The following is a 26,451-nucleotide window of genomic DNA, read 5'->3' on the forward strand; positions in this document are numbered from 1 at the left end:
GGATGATGATTTTTGGCTCAATGATATAAGGACTCATCTGAGTAGGTATATAAAGGCCACGTGCAGACGTGCATCGTTCCTACAATGAGCTAGAAATAATAGTTCTTCATTGCAAAATGTGGCCCAGTTCCTTCCAAAAGTCTGAATAAAAGAAGCTTCGCGAGAAACCAAAAAAGACTAAACGAATCCGACAACAACGAGCACCTTGGGAGAGAGATGTAAATTTCGAATTCACGGCGGCGGAAATTAATCGACATGAGGAAAGCTCTCGAGAGCGAATTTTCCGGATTTACTTTCCGACTTTCGGCTGTTGAGAGTGAGATGAAAGGACCGGGAAGCGGAGAGAGATGGAAGTCGCGGGCGTCGTTGCCAGGTAGTGCTGAAAAATCGGCACTTTTCCCCATTTAAACGCATGCAAAATACTCAAACTATCGATCGCACAACCTGGCAACCTTGTCGAGGGGAAAGGAGCAAGTGCACCTTTCCGTGCCTTTTTAGCACGCCTCCCGTCATCTTCGCCTCATTTTTATCGGGTCCCTCTTGTTCCCCCGCTTTTAATTTAATTTCAGCCTCTAATTTGAGATTAATTTGAATCATTCGGTCAGTCTTGCCCCCCCCCTTCTACCTGGGTCCGCCACCGGGTGTACTCTCTCCCTCTCTCCCTCTCCCTCTCTCCCCCCCCTCTCTCCCTGTCTCTCCCTCTTCCGAGTGGGCAGCCTGTTTACATCCGTCAGATTAACCTTTTCCTCGGCCGCCGCACAGTGGATCGAGTCGATTAGAGAGGTCGGACATGAAATTTTTGACTAAAACTGCAAGTTTTTATGTTTATTTCCTCACATTTTAAATTTCAATGGGTGCTTTCGGAAGAAAATTTCACGAGGAAACCAATGGAACCACTTTTAGAACCTCAAAATTGTGTATAAAAGGACTTATAAGCTTTTAAAGTTAGGTTTCCAGGTTTCCACAGTGGATCGAGTCGATTAGAGAGGTCGGACATGAAATTTTTGACTAAAACTGCAAATGTTGATGTATATTTCGTCATATTTTAAATTTCAAGGGGTGCTTTGAGAAGAAAATTTCACGAAAAAACCAATGGAACCACTTTTAGAGCCTCAAAATTGTGTATAGACGGAGCTATAAGCGTTTAAAGTTTCCAAATTTTGTCTGACCTCTTCTATAGACTCAATCCACTGTTCGCCGCTGCTGCCACTCCAGTTTCCATAAATCCCCCCGTAATTAAGTGACGTTATTGTTGAAAAGACGAGGGGGGGGGGGAGGCGCTCGAGAGGGACGAAGAATTTCAATCTCGTCGTATTTGCTGGGCTGAGATGTGAGGAAGGGCTATCACTGGCGATACTAACGTGCAAGGGTCGTGTGCCACTGAATTTGCACAAGAAAGAGTGCGGACATATTGTCGTTTCCCCACGAAAGAACGTAATTACATTTCAATGTTGCCAAATTTCCCATTGCAAATTGCTATTGCAACTGAAGAATCTTGAGTATATCTGACTGAGAATTTCACAGAGTTTTTCTCGATCTCATGCAAACAAAGTTTGAGTCAATTTTGCAACCTTGGAACGCAGTTACAATCCTTCGTCGGGGAAACGACAAAATGTACCCAGAAAAAAAAATAAAGTTGATGTAACATTCTGGATGTAAAAAAAAGTGTGCGAGAACTTGAAAAATGCTGAATTACCCGGTACCGCAGTTACTTCAGCAATGCCAAGATGTAAATCTAACTGTTGTGGCGGATAATTCAGCATTTTTAAAATTCTCGCACAATTTTTTTACATCCAGGTTGTTAAATCAACTTCATTTTTTTTCCGGTGTGTGAGTTCTTCTGGGTTGCAAGTGTGAACGCATTACTGTCAAAGGAAAACTTGAGGGAAAAAAATTTTAGAAAAAGAGGGAAAAACTGGTGAGAGGGTCTTTTTCAGAAAATTTACGAGACATTTTTGAAGTGCCTTTAGAGTGTAAAATCAATAGGAAGAAACTCCTCGGATCTGCACTCCTTCCTAGAACCCTAAATAACATCCCATAAAATGTTTGCTCTTTTCTATGCCACAGCTCTACACGGTTGGAGTTTCCAAACGCAATAAAAAAAAAAAAAAAAAAAAAAAAAAAAAAACCCTGCTGAAAAGCCCGATGACGTTGGCTTTTTATTCCTCCTCAGATTAATACCAAGGTTTACAAAAATTGAAGTTTACGTGCTGCCGGATGGTCGAAGCTTACTTGAACAGAGCTAAGCAGAAAGATTAGAAAGCATAGAAGTCGGATATTCGAGAGAGAAGAGATTCTCTCACGGTTTCTACAGGGTGTCTACTAAAACAGGCTGATCAAAAATAAGTACTTTTTCAGTACCTTTTCAAGAAATTCAGTACCTTCTCCAACAGAAAAATTCCGTACTTTTTCAGTACCTCCAGTTGACGAAATTTGAAAAATTTTCAAAAAATTTGAAATTGCGACAAAAATTACAAAAAAGTAAAAAAATTCCGGACCTTTTTGCTGAATTTCCGCACTTTTTTAGTACTTCCGGACCGCCCTTAAAAAATCGGTACTATTTCCGGACTTTCCGGTAATTTCGGACTTGTAGACACCCTGTTTTTACTAATATTTAGAAAAGAGGAAACTCACATGGATATTGCGGAGGTGTTGAATATTCGTCTTTCTCTTGAGCCTAGTAGGTCCCAATGTGAGGGGGAGGCGCCCACATTTTCGTAAGGACTACCTAGATCAGGAACCGGGATGGGTGGTAACGCATCGTCGTTATCACTCATATCACTCCCCGTTTGACGCCGATACCCTAAAAAAGAATTAGTGGATATAGATAAATATTACAAATATATAATTGATTATATATATTTAATTCATTCTATAAATGTTCAAAACATCTCTGGAAGATCATGCTGTCTCATTTGGACCGCGTTAAACAGAAAGGAACCACGCCACATCAGCTATTGCCAAATTTAATTGGCTAATTTAATTTTTTCACATGAAAATAGTCTTGCGGATTTTCATGCAAATTTCAGTGAATTTTCTCCATAGTACGAAGCAAATTCCTTAACATTTTCAAAGGGATCCGCACAAACGTTTTCTCGTGAAAAAGTAAATTGCCCAGTTAAAATTGGCAATAGCGGATATGATTTGGTTCCTCTATGTTAAACGCGGTCCATTTCATCGTTTGCGTGTGAAAGTGAATTCGTTTAGATAATTATAACTTTTATAAAAATAAAAGATCATATACACTCCATCCAAACGCCAGAGCTCTAATTTTCAATGACGTCATCCAAAAGTACACACTGTGTCAGTATACAAAACGTACTCACAGTGCAAAAATACTCTGGTTTCGTTTTTTTTCCCACCTCGGCCTCATCAATAATTTAATATCAAGAGCTGAGATTGTAGGATTTATTGATCGTTTATACTTCGTCGAAACTCGATTCGCCTTCAATGCCGCTGGGATACCATTTCACGACACGGGGACACGAATAGTTGTATGACGGTTCCTGCTGCAAAAGTTTCTTCACGGCGGAGAGATACTTAAAGAACTAAAATCACGATGAGTTTTAAACTTAAAGATTCCAATTTCTGCGGCAACATGGACACAATGAATTTCTTGCACACTTTGGGAGCGAAAAAAAAAATTTTTTTTTTCCCCACTCAAAATCACTTTAAAATCACGATGATCACATCGAAAAAGTCTGAACTACACTCCCAACTTCACAACTTGCAAGAGAAATATTTGCAATTTTAAGTTTTTTTTTTTTTTTTTTTTTTTTTTTTTTTTTTTAAATCAAAGAGGGACCAAGAGTTTTCAGCACTGAATCTCTTAACATTGCTCGATGCTGCTGATTATTTAAAAGTTTGACAGCAGGGGCCTCGTGTAAACTTCACTTCGTAAAAATTGAAGAAAATACTTGTATTTTTTTCAATTTTTCTCTTTTCTGTTCCTAATACACACTGGAAAAAAACACATTGGATCTAGATTCCAGACTCTTGAAAACATTGACAAGAAAAAGGACTCTTGATTCAATCAGATTTAAGCTTAAATCAAAAGGAAATCCGCTCAAATTAAGAGGCTTGGTTCTTCATTTAAGCTAGATTCTGATTGAATCAAGAGTACTTTTTCTTGTCGATGTTTTTAGGAGTCTGGACTCTAGGTCCTTTTTTTTTTTTTTTTTTTTTTTTTTTTTTTTTTTCCAGTGCGAGTTTTATGCTTGCCGACTTACACCGTCGATTTCCAACTTACTTCTGATGATGGTGGTGATGTCTTGGACGACGTGTGTGGGGAATTGTTTGAGGACGTCGACGACTGTGCACTTGCGGGCGTCCTTGATGGCCAGATCCACGCCGTGCTCCAGGAGGGTCCTGGCCACCTCCAGCTTCCCGCAAAGGGCCGCCTCGTGCAGGGCCGTCCCAGCGGCCGTTCGCACGTTCACATCCAGGCCGGCGGCTAAAAGGGTTTCTACAACGGCCCTGAAACAGACGGAAGCCTCACTGTTAGATCATACAAGTCGCAAGCCAATGAAAGACGAAGACTTTGATGCCTTTGTTGTCTCCACGAAAGTTTTTGCTGTCTCTTCCCTTCACTGGAAAAAAACACATTGGATCTGAAGGTTGTGGCAAGCTAAACCGAAACGCCTTCAGATTTTCGTTTATGCAATTTGGTCATCCGTTAGACACGAATAGTTGTATTAAGGCGCTGGAGTCAACATCGCGTCATGTGGACGTGGGCTAGTTGGACCGCGTTAAACAGAAAGGAACCAAGCCACATCAGCTATTGCCAAATTTAACAGGGAGATTTCATTTTTTACGAGAGAACGTTTGTGCGGATTTCTCTGAAAATTTTAAGGAATTTACTCTGTATTATGGAGAATATTCATGGAAATTAGCACAAAAAACCGCACAACCGTTTTCATTTAAAAAGTGAAATTGCCCGATTAAATTTGGCAATAGCTGATGTGGCTTGGTTCCTTTCTGTTTAACGCGGTCCAGTTATAATTGGGGGCCTCTTCTACCGTGCCAACACTGGAAAAAAACACATTGGGTCTAGAGTCCAGACTCTTAATAACATCGACAAGAAAAAATACCCTTCATTCGATCAGATTTAAGCTTAAATCAAAAACCAAGCCTCTTAATTTAAGCGGATATCGTTTTGATTCAAGCAAAAATCCGATCGAATCAAGAGTATTTTTTCTTGTCAAAGTTTTCAAGAGTCTGGACTCTAGATCTAATGTGTTTTTATTTTTCCAGTGTTCAGTCTATATGACACCCACCCATTCCAACCATGGGATCGCTCCATTTCCCGTCGTTTTCATTGTTTATCGCTTTGTCGATCAATTACAATAATCAGCGTATAGCTGCCTGATTTTTGGCATTTTTAAGTTTTTGAAGGGTTATAACTTTCATCCGATGGACGTACGACGCACAGTATATCGAGTCGATCAGAGAGGTCGGACACGAAATTGCTGACTAAAACTGCAAGTTTTGATGTTTATTTCGTCACATTTTAAATTTCAAGGGGTGCCTCTATAAGACAATTTTACGAGGACACTATTGGAACCACTTTTAAAGCTTCAAAATTTTGTATAAATGGAGTTATAAGCTTTTAAAGTTTCCGAATTTTGTCCGACCTCTCTTCTTGACTCGGTTCCTAGTGCGACGTTGCTCTTCCAGTGGCGTGGCGTAAATGATCAATTATCGATATTTCCCCATTTGTAGCTATGGTAAAGAATCGATTATTAAGGTGTTCGCTTCAAACATCCTATTAATCGATCGTTTTCCATAGGTTTAAATGACAAATTAATCGATATATCGCAAACCACACCACGCCACTGTGCTCTTCGTTATGTTTTGGTCGTGGGCATGAGAGAAGACATACCGAAGATAAAACGGAACTTCAACAGCAACGATCCCGCGACAAGGGAGCAAAAAAAATATTCATGATCCTCTTCATTCGAACAACGAATTGAGGTATTTTCCGTTATTCCGCGCGAGCATAGCGAAAATTGTCGACGGATACCAAAATGCATTTGAAATTCACGACGGAGAATGTGGATGGCGTCAAGTGGCGCGGTTTGGCCGATAACATTCAGCCCTGTTTCCTGTCGATTTGCGACTCCCGGAAACAGGAAAACTATCGTTTTCGCGGGTGGAATTCTGTTTCCCACCGTTGCCAGTTGGGCAACGTTTAGGAAAAAGAAATCAACGTTTTTGGGCGGGAATGAAACGCTCTTTACAAGAGATTGGCTGCGTTCAAAATGCAGGGTCGTTTTCATACTTGTTCCTTAGACAGATCCCAGTGGCGTGGCGTGCCTGGGGGTACATCGATAGATCTTCCATTTAAACCTATGGAAAAGGATCGACAACCAAGATAACCAGACGAAACCGTTTGAAAGGTCATACGGTGTTCTTCCTTAGCGAGGCAGAAAACTGCGACACTATCGGTCCTTGCAACTCATTATTCAGAATACTAGGGAGAGTGTCCAGCGGAAATCCCAGAATCTGATTTTTTCATCCAACTCGGGTAAAATCGCTCTACTGGACATCTATCTGCATACCTAGACTTAAAAGGGTATCCAGTTTTTTTTTTTTTTTTCATTTTGGGAAATCCAGATTAAATCCCGATTTTTCCTGATTTTTGACTGCTAAATCCTGATTTCATAATTTTCCCAAATTCTGATCAAATCCTGATTTTTTGCGGAGGCGAATGTGACTTCCAAGAATAGCTCGATAAAAAAATCCGATCGGACGGCCGGCTTTTCTCAAAGTCTGATTTTACGACCGATTTTTCCTCGAATCCTGATGAAATCGGGATTAAATCCTGATTGACCTCAAATCCTGATAGAATCGGGAAAATCCTGATGCTAGACTGCCCTGCTTAAGTTCCTTCCCCCGAGAACCGTCAGACTCGTAGCGTTACTGCCCTATCAGCACTACAACCTAAAACTCGAATCTAATGGAGATGTTGCATGTGTGAGGAATTTGCGATTTGGCTGTTGATTCTTATGTAAAAGTTCGCAAGAAACACGATGGTGCCACTGGTTTTCTCTGAAATTAACTCCCAAGCTCAAAAACATCTCTCAAGTTGAGGCCAAAATGGTGGGGATATCCCACGCTATCCTGCGAGTTCACCTCTACATCGAGACAAATTCTCCATGCAAAGATAGGGAGCAAATACATTGACAGGGCTGCCGCTTTATTTGGAGACTCCAAAACTTAAAACAATGTATTCGCTCCCTATCTTCGCATAGAGAGTTTGTCTTGATGTAAATGTGGACTCTCAGGATAGCGTGGGATATCCCCTCCATTTTTACCTCAATTTGAGAGCTTGTTTTGAGCTTGGGAGTTGATTTCAGAGAAAACCAGTAGCAACATCGTGTTTCTCGCAAACTTATACATAAGAATCAACAGTCAAATCGCAAATTCCTCACACATGCAATATCTCCATTTTGAGGCATAAAAGTGGCAACGTCGAGCCGGCCGAAGGATCGGAAATTGAAGACGACAGAATTTAAATGACGTCACGCAAAAGCGAATCAATCCCGCCACGAACCGCAGACACAAATGTCACGGCTTCGACGGACGGTCCGAATCTAAAATTTGATCGCAGATCGTTTAAAAAGGCTGTCATTCGATTCGGGTCCATCGTTTTTCAAAATCCGGCGCCGGAATGAATAAAAATGAACGAATGACAGAATCCACAACAAAGAAAATAAAATAAAGGAATAAAATAAAACATGAATCGAGCGAAATGAGAAACCGCACACGTTCGCCGGAACTCGAAAATGGAGCAAAACGAGAACGAGCGACTGTACATGTGTGGAAAAAATATGGAAAGCTGAAAAAATTGAGGTAGCATTGTTGTGACATAGAGTGAACTTATAATGTTCACTGAAAAAAACAATGATGCTAGGATGAACGCGAGGGTAGAAACGATGAAATAGAACCTGTAATATTCAATACTGTCGTACTAAGGAAAAACGCCGTATGAGCCATCAGGCGTTGCGAAATTTCCTTCAAAACACGACGAAGTTTCGGGAAAATTTGTGAAAATTTCTCCTTCGGGATTTCAGAATATATAGTTCAAAATTTGATGTAAAAAACTGAAAATTTTAAGGTGACATATGCATAACTTTTCGCAAAAATAAAAATTTTATCGAGGGAAATTTGGCAACTCTTGGATGTTCATACGGCGTTTTTTTATTAAGAGACTACGTTTAATCTTCAAAAGTTAAAATAAAAAAAGTGCGACGGTATCATTCTATTTTTTAAACTAATAGTGACTGATGAATAAGTGTTGTAAGATTGTTAGTACTACAATCATACACTGGAAAAAAGAACACATTGGATCTAGAGCCTAGACTCTTAAAAACATCGACAAGAAAAAGTATTCTTGATTTAATCAGAGTCTAGCTTAAAAACAAGAACCAAGCCTCTTAATTTAAGCGGATTTCGTTTTGATTCAAGCAGTAAATCCGTTTGAATCAAGGTTATTTTTTCTTGTCAATGTTTTCAAGAGTCTGGACTCTAGATCCAATGTGTTTTTTTCCAGTGGATTTTACGTCAATTTTTGCGAATTCTTTCATCTCAACGGTGCTCATTTTCTTTGGGGAATTGACAATTACTCAGAAAACAGCTGAGCGTTTCTCCAACGCAAACATGTTCGAGCTTTCCCGCTTTTTTCCCCATTGTGATTTTCGTCCCATTTCACCTGCAGAATGTCTGTTCGCTTAGCCACATCTTTCCTGGCTACGGATCACTTTGTACCTCGCAAATGATACGCTCGGAATGTGGCACTCCTGTACCAGGCCGCGAGCAATAAAAAAGACCAGCGGCACCGAGTTACTCCGTAATAACGTCGCTTCCCTACCGGTGAAGCGTAGCTACATATCCAGATGAGCCCTGCCGTTCATTTGATTCCACGCTTTTCGAGGCCCACTGCAAAATTAAGACACGCCTTTTTGCGACGAAAACGACGTTGGAGTTGGCAGGAAACACTGATGGTATCGGAGGTGGACGGATGGACCGTAACTTGGAAAAGTGTCGTGGGGGGAGGGGAGTGGGGGAGTGGGGGTGGGGAGGGAGGGGGTTCTCACTTTGCGGGAGGAGTGATGAAGGACTGTTTTGTGCTTTCGTTCGAAAGGTCGGTGTTGAGTCCTGATCCATCCGAAATCAAATTCAGGAAATGAGAAGTGACCGCGCAGTGACGTGGCGTGTATCGATTGTTCTGCCATTTGAACCTATGGTGAAGAATCGATTATTAAGTTGTTCGCTGCGAACACTCTGTCTATCGATCCTTTTCCATAGGTTTTAATGACATAACAATCGATACATCGCAAAGCACGCCTCGCCACCGTGAACACGGGCGTATTCGGACGTGTTTATGGAAAAAATGCCAGTACAACGGATTTTAGATGCGATAATGGAATTTTGTCTATTAATAGACCGCATTCAATAGTGGTTCGCTGTATCGTTTGGTTCAAAACAATAGAACGTAACCTAGAATAAAATGTTTAGGATTTAATGGCGTTGGTAGTTTTAATGATAGTAGATTTAATGGTTAGAATTTCATATGTTTAAATGGAGAAAAGACGATGTTCTCAATTTGCTAAATCCGACTCCGTTTCCATTGCCGGTCGCAAAAGAAGTTATACAAATCGTTATTCAATATGACCCGGTTTCTTAAGCATATTATTTATTTCGCAGCATTATTCGCGGATTAGTTTTTATTTAAAGTGCACTTTTGGGCTGAATCAGTTGTTTATCATTGCACATGCTATTTTCCATCCTAATTTTTTCAACACACTCTTCTCTGGACATTCTGTTTATGTTTTTCAAAAGGCCCACTCCAAAAAGACATATCAGAGTGGAAGGATATTCAATCATTTTGACGCTTGAGAAGAGGATAGTGTTCAAAAAGACCGACGAAGTGAATACACGTGTGGTTCTTTATGATTTTCCTACGATGGGTAATACTTAATACCTAGTATTTAAGAGGTGAGAAGTGTGGGGACCTTAAAATGTTTAGAATCCAGTCCTTACGGGTGAACACGTAAGCATATACATTTTAAAAAGAGGACCCGAAGTTATGGAGAGTGTATATTTTAATAATTATGTTGTTATACGCATCGGAAGCCAGTGTCACAAATGGGTCCACGGGACACGATGAATAAAATTTCATTTCGTTCGCTAAAAAGTTGAAACCGTTCGCATACTATACGTAACACCGTACTGTAAGTAATAGGCCACCTAAGTGGCTAAATCAACTATTTTATATTGCAGGTGCTGCATAATTACCCAAAACTTACCCTACATGTGACTAACCCAAATTATTCCATTAAAAGCGTCAGCTCTTTTAAAAACCCAGTAAGAACATGACTCATGGCTTAACGCTATTGAAAGATTTTCAAGGTTACTGAAAAATAGAAGTGAACAAAATCGGAGGAAATAAATTTGGTTTCCTACAGATTTCTTGCTTTGGTTGCAAAATGCACATGATTCAAGAGAAAAAAAAATGCACTGCAAGGAAAGCGAAAATTTCAATTTAAGTTGTTAAAGTTCCATTGTTGGTGCGTTTCTCGGAGAGAAAAAGTATTTAAAGATATACAGGGTGTACCAAAAGTCCGTCCCACCCCTGTTAACTTTTGAACGAATTGAGCTAGGGTAATGAAACTTTAGGAATGTTCTTATCTCAAAGGGGACCATCTTTTGGGGGGGTCAAAATTTTGGTCCCCCCTCAGGGGGGGCGCGGGGGGCCCCCAACTTTTTTTTTCAAATGGCAACCCCTATCTTGTGATACATCATTCGAAAGAGCATAAAAAACTAAGAATTTTGGCGCAAACCGCAGATCAATATCTTAATTTTTGACCGAGTTATGATAGGTCAAAGGTCAAATTTGACCTATTTTCAAAAAATCATAACTCCGGTTCAAATTATCGTAAAGAAAAAAATAAAACGGAAAAATTTACCAAATTGTGTCCGCTTTTAAGTAAAAATTGCAGAGATCACTTCGCTGTAATTTTAAGGGTGGGCTCGGACCCCCAAATACGTCAATTCAAAGGTCATTCAATTTTCCCGCGAAAAAAGGCAATTTCCCCTAGATTTGCCTCCACATTATCTCAGTAAGGTCAAAATTAGTTCAACATTACGTTGGCAAGTCCCCAAATTTCGGGAAAAGTTAAAAAAAAACGAAATTTAAACGGTCAAATTTAATCACCTTAAATTTCGTTTTTTTTTTAAACTTTTCCCGAAATTTCGGGACTTGCCAACGTAATGTTGAACTAATTTTGACCTTACTGAGATAATGTGGAGGCAAATCTAGGGGAAATTGCCTTTTTTCGCGGGAAAATTGAATGACCTTTGAATTGACGTATTTGGGGGTCCGAGCCCACCCTTAAAATTACAGCGAAGTGATCTCTGCAATTTTTACTTAAAAGCGGACACAATTTGGTAAATTTTTCCGTTTTATTTTTTTCTTTACGATAATTTGAACCGGAGTTATGATTTTTTGAAAATAGGTCAAATTTGACCTTTGACCTATCATAACTCGGTCAAAAATTAAGATATTGATCTGCGGTTTGCGCCAAAATTCTTAGTTTTTTATGCTCTTTCGAATGATGTATCACAAGATAGGGGTTGCCATTTGAAAAAAAAAGTTGGGGGCCCCCCGCGCCCCCCCTGAGGGGGGACCAAAATTTTGACCCCCCCAAAAGATGGTCCCCTTTGAGATAAGAACATTCCTAAAGTTTCATTACCCTAGCTCAATTCGTTCAAAAGTTAACAGGGGTGGGACGGACTTTTGGTACACCCTGTATAGGTTAAATTTCGTAAAAAAGAGAAGAAGGAAGGTTACACTACGAAAAAAAGATAGATTTGTAGGTTCCGAAGTGTCCATATTTTTGAACATCAGCTCATATGCTTCCGTTACCTAGTCCAACAATATCGATGACAGACTTGCTTTCGGGGAAAAATTGAATAAGTTCATTCATAGTCGAAAAATGGTAATTTTTGGTGCTACAGCAATTGGGCTTTTAAGTTGCTTTGTTCTCGGCCCAAAATCTGGTATCAGCCATCGACTGCAGATGAGTGAAGGTCAAGGTACAGTAAGTTCTTTGGCTTTTAAAGTATGTCAAAACACATTAGTTCACAGCTCATCTCAGGCACTGTTCTACATCCTCGATTTTCAAAACGACGTATCGATAACACCTTTCATTGAACATTTACATGAGAATAACATACAGACCATTCAATTAAACAAGCTCAGCGAGTTTGAAGCGATTAACGAAAAGCAGATGATGAATATGATATTATTTTTCGATGATATTGATGAGTTGATCAGTTTCGTTTTGGAGTCAGCCGCAGATGTGAGGCGTGTCAATTACACGAGGGACCAAAATTCCAACACCACAAAAATACAAAAATTCGGCAGCAATAAAAGCTCACAGCATAGAATGCTCTATTGCGTGGAGTTTGACGGGGAATCTAAATCCACCATTTTTGAAAAAGAAAAAAGCTGCGACTTTAAATTGCAAATCACCACTAACGAATTAATGCATTCGTCGATTTTATCAGAGCATGTTTTAAACGCAACTCGAGGCTTGTACATGCATCCCGTTTGGAATTCAAACAAGCAGTTCCAACGCCCAAGCGATGGAGGGCGCTTCTTTGACAAAGCATATTACTACCAACTTACGTACCCGAAGACTATCGTAGATGGAATTTATTGTGGGAACCTTTAACCGCAAAACCCTTCAAAACTTCAGATCGACCGCGATAAACTGAAACTACCCACATGCACTTTGTGATGAATTTCAGTTGACGGTGAATGGAAACAAAAAGCATGCACTGTAAATCAGACGACGGGAAAGAGCGGCGGAACCTCTAAAGCTGGTGCGTCAACGCGATCTAGCGGACAGCGGTGTCGCGACGCCGCGAGGTAGGGCGCGCAGGTCGCGGGGGAGCGGGGCCGCGTGAAGAGGAGTTCAGTAGTGGGTAGGGGAAGCGCGGGTCGCGGGGAAGAGAGGGACCGGCCGCGGCCGGCCGGCGGTGACATCGGCGCTGGCTGGACCCATATTCATGGCGTGAACACTGCCAGGCCATAGAATAATAAGCTTTATTATTCTATGGCCAGGCAGCGCTAATGTCTCCGCTAACTGGAGTTGGGGGTCCTTATTCATTCTCTTGGTCCATGACATAACCTTAAACCTTCCGCTCAATGCCGCGAACAGCTGACGTGTCGATGCTGCGCCAAGAAAATGAACCAATCACAAAGTAGCACAGTAATACGTCACTAAAATGAAGAGATCACGTGACTGTTCGTAATATTTTCAAATCGATCTGAAAGTACTGCCTTGGATATAAGTATTTAAAGCATAAGGAGGCCCTAAAATACTTTAATCAGGTAATACGTCCGTGCGAGATTGTTATGCTTAAAAGCAAAACATTTCACGAAAACTTTTACGAATACCAGATGCAGAAAATAATCCAATTTTCCCGGGTGTACCAGAATGGCGTCATTACCCATAAGGCAAAAGGGCATGTAGTATAGTACATGTTACATCGGGGGAGTCGAACGGTTGGAAAGGGCGCATCTGGTACCCAGAAGCGCCCAAAAACAATATCATTTTCATGCTTAAAAGAACCACTGCAAACTTAAGTCTGAGAACCAGTGCCAAGACGATGCCACCGGAAGAATTGCGTGGGACCGACCATGAAAACGGGTGCAAGACTGCACCCGATGATTTGACTGTTTATTTTCAGTTTTTTTGGCGCATCTTCAGAGGCTATAAAGTGGTTGTCTGCACTGACATACAATGCAGCAGATACGACCCTTTCGCGGAAAAACTTTCCCGATACAGCGGCACAGTCCGCGAAGCCTACTTTGACTTCAACTGGAACAACATGCACAAAAAAACTATCGGGTATATTGTTGGAGATTATTTGAACGAAATTGGAACGGATAAAACCACCCTGGTTTTAGCCTATGAAAATATAATGATTACTGCCATGGAGTATCTTGCAATCGCAGTAAACGGCAATGTTGTATATAGAGGAGAGGACATCGACAAGGAGTTTATGGACCAAGATTATGGATGGGGCCAAAAATATGCCATCGATTTATTCTTCACTAAGGCCGGGGGCGATTTGGCACGATACGACCCAAAAATCGAGTATACGGTAAGTGTAGAGAATTGCGTATTGAGTATTCTCACACCGCACAGTGCCTTGATTCCTCAGGGCATAGTGATTTTCAAAGGGTTTTCGACGACCGTGTGGCTGTTCGTCCTCGCTACTTTCATACTGTTTATCGTGACGCAATACATATTCCAGTATTCACAACGAGAATGGTTTTATAGCTTCTACTCTGAGGCCCAGGTTGATTATTTTGCTGGCATGTCAGCGACGTTGACGATTTTTTCATACTTCATGTGCGGGGGACCGCCCAGTTTGCACTTGGGCCGTTTGTTCACGGGAAAAATCTTATTTTTCATTTTCTCTTTCTCGGCACTTGTCATTTCCACCGTATTCTTGAGCAACATGACAATCCTCCTGACCGACAGGGTGCGCTACCCGGAAATCGACTCTTTCGACGACCTCGCGAAGTCAGAACTAGTTGTCCAGGCCACCGAGAAAGCTACAATTTTTATAACGAGTGAGGGCAGGAATGAGGGACTAAAGGGTAGTTTGATCCAAACGTATGAATTCTACGTTGAGAATATTTTTAGCGACTACGAGCTGAACTTTGAAAATCAGAGCCTTGACCACCCGGATACCTCTACGATGTCACTATCGAGTGGTTCGACTCCAGAAACGCATGAATATGTCGATATGTTCATGAAAAATCTCAGGAGGATCGAGGATGAAGACGCATTCTTGGTGATGGTGCCTTCGCTTTTATTCGCACACAGAGATGTGCAAATGCAGAATTGGATCATAGGGCAGCAACCGACTGAGTTCCACCTGTGCAAAGAAAATCTAGCCAAGTTCCCCTTCCTCTTTCCGATCTTGAGAAATTCTTTCCTCTTCGACAGGTTCGATCAAATACTGTATCGGTTGTTTGAAAATGGACATGTCGCTAATATATTTCGTCATATTTTGGCCGATACAGCCATAGGAACCAAGCCGTCTAGAATACCCGAGTGTGAGCCTCTTAGACCATACAGTTTAAATGACTTACAGGCAGCTTTTATTTTTCTTGGTGCAGGCTTGGTTTGTAGTTTCATTGCCTTCATGGCCGAGCTTTTAAGCGATTTTTTCCGTATTTCACTTGTTTCTATACATTTAAGAAGCTTTAGTGTGTACTTATTGAAGAAAATAAAATCTTAGGAACAAAATATTGCCACTTTTTCCCACTGGACGGGACGACCAAACAGATATGCAAAAAATCGCACTGTACCGCCGTGCTAAGGAAACACGCCGTATGAGCCTTCAGGCGTTGCCAAATTTTCTCTGGCACATCATTATTTTCAAGAAATTTTTTCAATATTTGTCTGCAAATTTATCACATAATTTTGTCTGTAATTTGATGTAGAGTGTCTGAAGATTTCAAGGATAAATATTCACCATTTTCCTCAAAAATAAACATTTTATCGAAGGAAATTTGCCAACTCTCGAATGTTCATTCGGCGATTTTCCTTAGTACGGCAGTGTAAGTAAGTGCAAAAAAATAACGCATTATTTACCAAGTAAAAAAGCGATTCAGTAATACCACTTTGAGTCTTTTAAATTGGTCTATTGCATTCAAGAGATGCAGATACGTAAGCAGACTTTCCCCGCATTAAATCACACAAAAATCATATTGTGCACCGGCACTATTTAGGTAGTACCCATTTGTTTCGTGGCAGATCAGCAAAACAACACAATAAATGTGGAATTCAATAATTTTTCTAATTTCGCTAGGCTCTTCCAAATTTCTTCCAAATTTTTCTTGTGCACTTTTGTTGTTACGCAAAATATTTCTACAGATCTAGGTGTTTCCTTGAAAATTTTAAAACCACCTAGTGCGACACACGCAAAAAAGTAGTAGAAGAAAATCGAACAAAAATTTTTCTTGTGCACTTATGTTGTTACGCAAAATGTTTCTACGGATCTGGGTGTTTCCTTGAAAATTTTAAAACCACCTAGTGCGAAACACGCAAAAAAGAAGTAGAAGAAAATCGAACAAGTCTGAAATTCACCCCTAAGCGCGTCATCTGCGTAGTTTGGGATACGCTTTTTGAGGTATTTTTTGTTTTTTTGTTTTTTTTAAAAAAAAATTTATACCGCGTCTTCGGGCAACTTTTCATAGTGGCCGGCAGGCATGGTTGCCCGGGAAACACTTAAAACACATTTTATAAATAATTAAACAAATCTAGAGATCTGTTGAAAACCCTCATTACGTAGGATTTCGGTTTTGTAGTTGAGAAATGATGAAAGAAGGAAATAAACGCTCGAAAACGATTAAAATCATACACTACACTGAAAAAAAATTCTCGGCGTTTTTACCAATTGGTCCGTTGGTACCTTTACCATCTCACTTTTTTACCAATTATTGGTAATTTTACAAGACAGACTGGTAAGCTTACCTAAAAACCGGTATTTTTACTGTTTTTTTTCAGGTAAGAATACCACTTTTATTGGTAATCAATTCCCGGTAACTTTGCCATTTTATCTCGGTAATTCTACCACAGTCGATAAAAAATATTGGCGTTTTTACCAAGGTCCAGTAAAATTACCGAGAAAGTTCAATAATTTTACCGAGATTTCCTGGTAAAATTGCCAATTCCATAAATGGTAATTTTACCGAGAAAAAACTGGGATCAAATAGAACCCTGAATTCTTGGTAATTTTACCCTTTTCTTAGTAAATACACAAAGATTTTTTTTTCCAGTGTAGCACAATTTTGCACGACTTTACTTCGCCTGCAGGGTGGATGATAGCTAAAATTCATAGACAAAGTAAAAGAAAAAAAAGGGGAAAGGAAAATGGCGTGATCCCATATTGACAGCCAATAGGATCACGCAATTTTCCTTTTGCCTTTTTTTCTTTTCGGCAAATAATTTAACCAGGTAATACGTCCGTGCGCGGATTTTATGTTAAAAGCGAAACATTTCACGAAAATGTTTACAAATACGAGAGAAGAACAAAATCCAATTTTTACTGCGTGTACCAGAATGGCGTCATTACCCACAAGGCAAAAGGTTATGTATACTATAGTGCATGTTACATCCGGAGACCCGAACGGCTGGAACGGGCGCATCTGGTACCCAGAAGCGCCCAACATCTCAATGGAAAAACGTGGTTTTGAATTTTGGCTGTCAATCAGCTCTACATGCGAACGCACTCCTTAAAGAACCGATAAACTTAATGGGGATGAAAAAATGCAGGGGAGACGAAGTGTTTTCTTCCTCAACAGGAGCTTAAATAATTTAAGGGTTCAAAATGAGAGACCCAAAATCGTCACATTTATCCGGCGAGTGCATCACATTTCCTTGACTGATTTTCCTTTTCATTTAAATATCGTTTACCGATTGAAATAAAGTTGTGATACTTCAAAACAACCAGGGAAACCAAACATTTTTGTTAGGCAGCCTTCTCCTTGGAATAAGTTGTTTTGTTGGGCTGAGTCAAGTTGTTTATTAAAGTGCACGGGAAGCCTTCATCAGGGTTTTTTCAAAACACTTATCCCTTGAGAGTCTGCTTTTGGCGAGGAACTCACCACAAAGTGCGCATTGAAGTCGAGAAAATGTAACCATTTGGACAGAAGAAAAAGCAGTATTTGATTTTTCACGGGAACTAAGCATATAAACGAAAGCTTTTATAACTGCTTCTTTTACAAATAGATTCCACAGTGAAACATTGAACCGAATACATGAAAAGTGTGCGCGCCTACGAGCACACAGAATCCAGTCCTACTAAGTGCACTAAGTAAGTAGATTAGATCCGCATCCTTTAAAAGAGCCACGGTTACAAAATGTAAATTTTGATAATTATATATTTTTCAGCGAAAGTCAGTTTTACAAACGAGTCAACCGGCCTTGATAATAATTTATAATAATAATAATTTATTTTATTTGTAAATGCACATTTATAACGGCGAAAACAAATATGTCAAAATTAGTTAGGATATAAGAAAGAAAAAAAAGAAAAAAAATGAAGATATTTGATTTCGTTCGCTTTCAAAGCATTCATATACTGAGACACTAGGTGCACCCAAAGAATTGAGGATTGTTCCAATTTTTTTGAAAAAACTATCAACTCTATTAAGCAAAGCTACTTGTATAGAAGCACCCTGTACAGAATTGAGGTCACCATTCATTTGACTGAATTTAACTGAAATTCTGCAATTAAGCATGTATAAATTTAATTTTACTTTTTAAACGCAATATAAAAGATTCCATCGATTTTCTGCACACTGTCCAGTTATTTCTAATAACGGTAAGGCGGAAAGTAAGGAAGAAAGGGTTTTCCTACGAATATATAACTCTGTAAATATTCATTACTCTAGAAGAAATAATAAGGGAAAGAACACAATAGAATTCTAGTTTCGGCAGTCCAGTTCCAAGGTACAGTGTCTTTCTATGGGTCAGAAAAGAACCTAGAAAGGATTATTCTAGATCACGAAACACCAGACAAAAGGTGGTTTCAGGATTTAACGATGGGTTGGATTATTAATTCTATTCTAATAAAACTATTCCGTTATTTAGACTGATGGTTTCCTTGCTTGACCTGTTTCCCGTAAGAAAAGCACCTTCGTATTTTCGAAAAATGCGAAGTTTTAATCTTTTCTTGCCTACACTTTTAAATTGTTTTGTTCTCGGCCCCAAACCTGGTATCAGCCATCAATTACCGATGACTGAAGATCAAGTTACCGTAAGTTCTTTGGCATTTAAAGTATGTCAAAACACAATAGTTAACACCTCATCTCAGGCGCTGTTCTACGTCCTTGATTTCCAAAGTGACGTATCTATGACGCCTTTAATTGAACACTTACACGAGAATAACATACAGACCATTCAATTAAACAAGCTTAGCGAGTTTGAAGCGATTGACGAAAAGCAGATGATGAATATGATATTATTTTTCGATGATATTGATGAGTTGATTAGTTTCGTCTTGGAATCTTCCACACATGAGATTCGTGGTACATACGTGGAGAACCGAATGTTTAACGGTTCAAAATCTGAGCACAGCCGAAGTGGCAACAAAAGCTCGCAGAAAAGAATGCTCTATTGCGTTGATTTTGATGGAGATTCCGAATCCACCATTTTCGAAAAAGAAAAAAGCTGCGACTTTAAATTGCACGTCACCACCGACGAATTACTGCAATCGTCGATTCTATCCGAGCATGTTTTCAACGCGACTCGAGGCTTGTACACGCATTCCGTTTGGAATTCAAAAAACAATATCATTTTCATGCTTAAAAGAGCCACTGCAAACTTGAGTCTCATAACCGGTTCCCAGAGGATACCTATGAACATCCAGAAATCAAAGACGATGGGTCGCGCAAACGTGTCCAATGATTTGACTGTCTATTTTCAATTCTTTTGGCGCTTTTTCAGAGGCTATAAAGTCGTCGTCTGCTCTGCCGCACTATGCACCAGGTACGAACCGTTCGCAGAAAAAATTTCCCACTACACTGGCGCAGTCGGTGAAGCCTACTTTGACTTCAACTGGAGCAACATGTGCCGAAAAACAATCGCATTCGACGTTGGAGGTTACTTGAACGGGATTGGACTAGAGTGGAACAGCTTAACGTTTGCTTATAGCATTTTGTTGCACAATACTATCGAGTATCTTGGCATTGCGGTGAACGGCACTGTTGAAAATAAAGAAGGGTTCACCAAAGAGAATAATTATGAAATGGGCCAAAAATATCCCATCGATTTATTCCTAACTGCGGGTGGGGCCGCACTGGCACAATACGACTCAAATGTTGAGTACACGATAAGTGTAGAGAATTGCGTCGTAAGTATTTTCACACCGCACAGCGCGTTGATTCCTCAGGGCATAGTGATTTTCAAAGGATTTTCGAAGACTGTTTGGATGTTTGTTCTTGGTACTTTCACACTGTTTGTTGTGGTACAACACCTTTTCCAGTTTTCACAACAAGAATGGTTTCGTCGATTCTACTCTGAGGCCCAGATCGATTATTTTGCTGGCATGTCATCCACGTTAACAATTTTTTCGTACTTCATGTGCGGAGGTCCACCATGTCTGCAGCTGGGCCGTTTGTTGACGGGGAAAATCTTATTTCTGATTTTCTCTTTCTCGGCACTTGTCATTTCCACCGTATTCTTGAGTAACATGACAACCCTACTGACCGACAGAGTGCGGTACCCGGAAATTGACTCTTTGGAGGACTTGATGGAATCAGATCTATTTATTCAGACAGGCCATGAGGAAATAATTTACATGACAAATGAGGACAAGTACAAAGGACTGAGAGATAATGTGATCCATAGTTATGCATTTTACCTCGATCTGTTGGACGAGTGGGTGTCCGAAAACATTGACCTGTACCTTCATTACATGAACGTCTCTGCACCAGAATCATCGTTTTCTTTGACTCCTGAGAGGCGAAAGTATATCGGTATGTTCATGAGGAATCTCAAAGCTATCGATGCTGCAGACGCAATTTTGGCGCTGGAGCCTTCAGTTTTATTCTCGCACAGAAGTGTGCAGATGAGAAGTTGGTTCAGAGGCAAGGAACCCGTAGAGCTCCATCTGAGCAAAGAATACTTAGCGAAGTTTCCTTTTCTTTTTCCAATATTGAAAAATTCGTTTCTATTCGATAGGTTCAACAAGATGTTATTTCAATTATTTGAATCTGGACATGTGAGTGTCATTTTTAAAGATGTGATGACTGAAGAATTTTGTGGAACGACGCCGTCTGAACTACCTGAGAGTGAGCCTCTTAGACCATACAGTTTAAATGACTTACAGGCAGCTTTTATTTTTCTAGGCGTAGGCTTGTTTTGTAGCTGTATTGTCTTCATAGCGGAGCTTTCAAACGATTTGTTCCGTAACTCACTTAGTTCTGTACATTTAAGACGCTTCAGAGTTAATGTATTCGAGAAAAAAAAGTAGTAGGAACGTAAAGTTGTCACTATTTCTCGAATATACACGGCCCCATAGATGCACGGAGAAACGCACCCATTATAAGTTGATCAGTGAACAAATAAGTAAAATTAAATATTGATTGAAAACCGGTTTTGTCACAATTTGTCAAATTAGCATATTTATCTTTTTTTCAGAACGATGATATCTGCCCTTATCAATGAAGTGGTTTTCAAATTTATAAAAGTCATTCAATAAATGTATTATGAATGGAAATGTTGAGTGAGTCATTTCTCTTCTTTTTGTATCGGGTAATGAAGACTTTATCCTAGACATGTATTTTCTTTACTTCAAGAAAGCGACTTATCTTGGTGCATTTATATTTCATACATTAAAAAATCTTTTGGTGCATGAACGTTTTTAAGTGGTAACCACTTGATATGTTTCATTAAGCAAGCCTGTAGCTTGAAATCGAAACAAAGTCTTGATGTTCTGTCTGAAAGAATAAAATTCAAAATTCCGCAGCGAAATTCTCTGACTTTTCAGGGCCGCGCAAAATCGCCTAACTTTTTGAAGTATCCTAGACTTTTCAAGAACTTGTCATCTTGAATGAAAAAAACATCCATCAAATGAACTTCTCCACGAACTACTTCACTACCTGCACCTAGGAATAAAACTTCATCGATCTGCTCATTTCAAAAAATCGAGATCATTGGCGAGGCGTGACTCAACGACAATCGACATTTTCCAATTTGGAGCTATGAGGAAGTATCGATCATTAAGAAGTTCGTGATGAACATCATGATAATCGATCCTTTTCCATAGGTTTAAAGGCAGACCAATCGATTCATCGTGGAAAATGGCAAGCCACTGGTTGATACGTCCTTTTGCCAGTAAAATGACAAACTCACGCTTCCGTAAGTCTTATCCCATCGGACAAGTTGCCTACGATACACGTTATCAAAACGCTACCGTGCGAAGGAAAAACGCCGTGTGAACATTTGAGGGTTGTCAAACTTCCTCCGATAAATTGTTTATTTTGGAGGAGAGTCATGAACATTTTCTCTCGAAATTTTCAGATAATTTAGACCTGGTCGCAAATAAAGTTCTCTGAAAAATTCAAGGAAGAATGTTCACAGATTTCCCTGGAAATTAATATTTTATGAGAGGAAATTTGGCAACGTCTGAAGGCTCATACGGCATTTTTTTTTTAGGGTGGCTTCCGGAATGGACAGGATTCCCGGAACAAGTCTGCGATCTTCCACTGGTTCCGATCATGTTCACCAGTCTATAGTCCACGCCACGAAAAGTGGCGGGTGAGGGGCGGAGACAGTCGGCCGGTCTAGTCTATCGTTGAAGGGTTGAAGCGCAGGTATTGGCCCAGTCGTTACCCCGTTTCAACTACGGGCCAATACCTGCGCTTCAACCCTTCAACGATAGACTAGACCGGCCGACTGTCTCCGCCCCTCACCCGCCACTTTTCGTGGCGTGGACTATAGCTGCGGACTGATTATTGAAATTGATAGACAAAGCTATAGACAAAGAAGACATAGGGAGTATGGAGCGATCCTATTGGTTGAAATGGGTGGTTCCTACAGACAAAGGGAGAAAACGATAGACTAACTGTCCGGTCTCTCGTAGGTTGCGCGTTAGTTAGTCTATTACCTACCTCCTTTGTCCATTGCAACCACCCGCTTCCACCAATAGGATCCCTCCATATCCTTTACGTCTTCTTTGTCTATTGTTTGTCTATCAATTTCAATAATCAGCCCGCAGTCTAGCTGGGTCGCATTATCACAAACACGGCTGTGAAGGCATATCACAGTACTGCCGTGTTCTCACAAAGATCAGTAAGTTCAAGAATAAAGTTTTGAGGACATTGACAACGGAGCGACGTAATCGAGAGTCATTTGACAAGGTTTGACCTCGGAAAACGTCGCATTTTTTCTCTTCAAAATCTTGCGAAGCGGACAATTCGTCGCTCGTCTGACGTAAGGGCGTATCTCAATTTTCGAATGAGCCCCAAAATGCATAAATTTATACGTAAAACAAAGCTCATCACAGTACATTATGACAACCCTGTATCCCGTACAGGAGTTGATTTCGGGTCTTCTCGTTGTCGGATGAATTCGTCGTCCCTCTGACGTAAGGGCGTATCTCAATTTTCGAATGAGCCCCAAAAAGCATGGATTAATACGTGAAACAGGGCTCATTTGGAAATTGAGATAGGCCTTTACGTCAGAGGGACGACGAATCCACCCGACAACGTGAAGACCCGAAATCAACTCCTGGACGGGATACAGGGTTGTCATAATGTACTCAACTGTAAACTCACTGTAAATACCCTTCAGCAAAATGTAATTTCATGAAATGGACCACTAGACAAGGTACGAATTTAACCAATGTGATACATGTTTCCTAACCGGAATTTCACGTAGAGCACGATTCGCGCAACGAAAATTACTGAAACTAACACCTGACGGAGATATTAACATTTTTATATCACATTGGTTACGAGGAATTTGAACTGCCCGCTCACGAGAAACTCAAAGCTGTACTTGAGTCAAGTCCCGCACTACAACGCTTTCAGCAAGCTTCTCAGTCGAGCAATGTTCATTTCCCACCATGTGTTTTTCAAACTATAAGCAATTTGCTACAGCTGAGCTAAAACGTCAAGATTGAGGTTGCCAGATTTTTATATCTTAGAGACTGTCATGATAACGTTTAGCGCGTGATGTGAATCACGTAGAGCATTGAGTTTTAATGAGCGGTTGGTTTCAATTCACGTATCAGGAATCATTAAATATCTTCGGAAATAGTTGATTTCGGTAATTTTCGTTGTGCGCATCGTGTTTTACGTAAAATTTTGGCGAGGAAACATGTATCAGAATGCTGAAATTCGTACCTTGTCAAGTGGTCCATTACGGGGCTTTTGACTGCTTCTCTGTCCAACGTGCCTCCGGCGTTATGCGTTACGCGTTTCTCGCATGATTTTATATCACTGAATAGGATTTCATTCCATGAAATCCCATTTTGCATCCCTGCGCGCTGTCAGTGAGAGCCAGGAGCCAATCGGACCGCGTTAAGCGGAAAGGAACCAAGGCACATCAGCTATTGCCAAATTTAATTGGGCACTCTAATTTTTTACAAGAGAACGTCTGTGCGGATTCCTTTGAATATTTTAAGGCTTAAGCTTCGCACCGTGCAGAAAATTCACTGAAATTTGCATACGAATCCGCACAACCGTTTTCGTGTTAAAAATCAAAGCGCCCGGTTAAATTTGGCAATGGCTGATGTGGCTTGGGTCCTTTCTGCTTGGCGCGGTCCAATTAGGGGCGGCCTGGGACCTGAGGTTTGGGCGCCGACGGAGCTACGGCCGCAACGTGTGGGCGTCGCGACGCTGGAGTTGAGACGAGCTTACGCACACATTCTCCGGCATGCTCGCGGGTAACCGCAGCACCGACAACCGAGACACCTACACCTGACTTGAAATCACAGAACGGGGAGCCACGGGGGCTGTGATTGAGCCACAATAACACGCTCAAATGCAACTCATTGTTGCCGTGCTGGGTGACTGCCCCCGGGATAAGTGACAATGGACCACTAGACAAGGTACGAATTTCAGCATTCTGATACATGTTTCATAACTAAAATTTCAGGTAGAATACGATGTGCACAACGAAAATTACAGAAATCTACTCCTTCCGAAGATATTTAATGATTCTTGATGCGTGAATTCAAACCACCCGCTCACGAAAACTCAATGCTCTACGCGATTCACATCGTGCGCTAAACGTTATCATGACAGTATCTGCGATTTAAAAATCTGGCAACCTGAATTTTGACGCTTTGACTCAGCTATAGCGAATTGCTAATAGTTTGAACAACATATGGTGGGAAATGAATATTGATCGATTGAGAAGCTTGCTGAAACCGTTGCCCAAGTAAAAACGTTCCTTGACTTAGTCACGGAAATGAGCTGATTTCCTTCACTTTTCCAAGGAAATCACTTGATTTCCTTGGAAAAGTCACGGAAACCAGATGATTTCCTTGGACGAGTGAAGGAAATCAAATGATTTCCTTGGACCAGTGAAGGAAATCAAATGATTTCCTTGGACGAGTGAAGGAAATCGGATAATTTCCTTGACTCGTCAGTCATGGAAATTACGCGATTTCCCTGGCTGTCATGGAAATGATGCGATTTCCCTGACACTGTCAAGGAAGTCAAGTGAGTTCCCTGGAGTCAAGGAACGTCAGTCATGGAAATGACGCGATTTCCCTGATACCGTCAAGGAACTCAGGCGAGTTCCCTGGAGTTAAGAAAAGTCAGTCATGGAAACTAAGTACTTCATACTTGAAAAACTGGTTCTCACGAGTAAAAGAGTTTACATAATTTATGATTCCTAGAATGGGGGGGGGGGGGGGCTTGAAAAAAATAAATACAAATAAATTTAAAAAAATAAAAAATGAGAAAACCAGAATAAAAAATAAACACGCATTTTATAGCCCTCATTTATAGTTTTTATTCTGAACTGTAGAGAACAAGACTCAGAAATTTTCTTCAAAACTAATGAGTGTCTTTGGCATTTCCCACTCAAGATTTTCGGCATTTTCATAGAGATCTGACAATAAAAAAAGTACTGTATTTACTTTATTTTTTGAAAAAAAAAAATCTGATCTACAATTTTAAAAAAATGATCAATTTTTGCACTACATGAACAGTTAAATGAGATGTTAATCTGTTACCTACTTTTCAGTTTTTTTTTTCTTCTTAAATTACCAAATATTTATTGAATTAAGTCTTGCTCGGTGGAACTTGGATCGCGGTGCCACATTGGCAAAGTCTATTTAACCTAAATATGTGCATACACCAAATGCGATACACCAATTTTGAAATACTCGTGGTTAATGGGCAGAAGGTTTGGTTTTCTTCTTCAAAAAAATATTCGTTTAAACTATTAGAGAGCGGTTCATTATTCATAATAATTTACTGAGTTCTGAGCTGTACAAAGAAATTTTACCGTTAGGAGGATTTCCACGGTAGTGTTAGTTTCTTAACACTACCCTGTATATTATGCTTCTTCAGTGTTAAATCATCAGCTGGACAAACTCCTAGTTATTTCATTTATTTATAACTTCCTTTAAACACAGTTTCTTCTCAAAACGGGGACAGCACAAAAAAATACAGTGGTGTGAGCTAAAATGCTTTTCGTTCTCGCTTCACCTAGCTGACCCTTGGACCCATGCAATATAGAGGAAAGAGACAAAATGCTGATTGCCTCATCTCTTTTCTCCACACTTGAGGATTCCAAGGTAACTCACAATCAGGGAAACAGCCAGTGAGTTACAAAATGTCAACTTGCGCTCGCACCACTGCTACATATGCAGATATACACCTTGTTGTCAGCTCCT

The 26,451-nt window shown here is 40.2% G+C and overlaps 1 protein-coding gene across 1 annotated transcript in view; it reads right to left on the bottom strand.

Annotated features, from left to right (window-relative positions):
* The window catches only part of LOC109044704 (ankyrin repeat and sterile alpha motif domain-containing protein 1B), a 125,930-nt gene that overhangs the window by 60,896 nt on the left and 38,583 nt on the right, over nucleotides 1-26,451 (bottom strand). The window contains exons 6-7 of the mRNA XM_019062537.2: nucleotides 4,250-4,476; nucleotides 2,635-2,803 (exon numbers count right to left, since the gene is read on the bottom strand). Coding sequence (XP_018918082.2) covers nucleotides 2,635-2,803; nucleotides 4,250-4,476 — 396 coding nt within the window. The remainder of the gene's footprint in view (nucleotides 1-2,634; nucleotides 2,804-4,249; nucleotides 4,477-26,451) is intronic.

This window comes from Bemisia tabaci, chromosome 10, assembly GCF_918797505.1.
Source record: "Bemisia tabaci chromosome 10, PGI_BMITA_v3".
Classification (NCBI taxonomy): Eukaryota; Metazoa; Arthropoda; class Insecta; order Hemiptera; family Aleyrodidae; genus Bemisia; species Bemisia tabaci.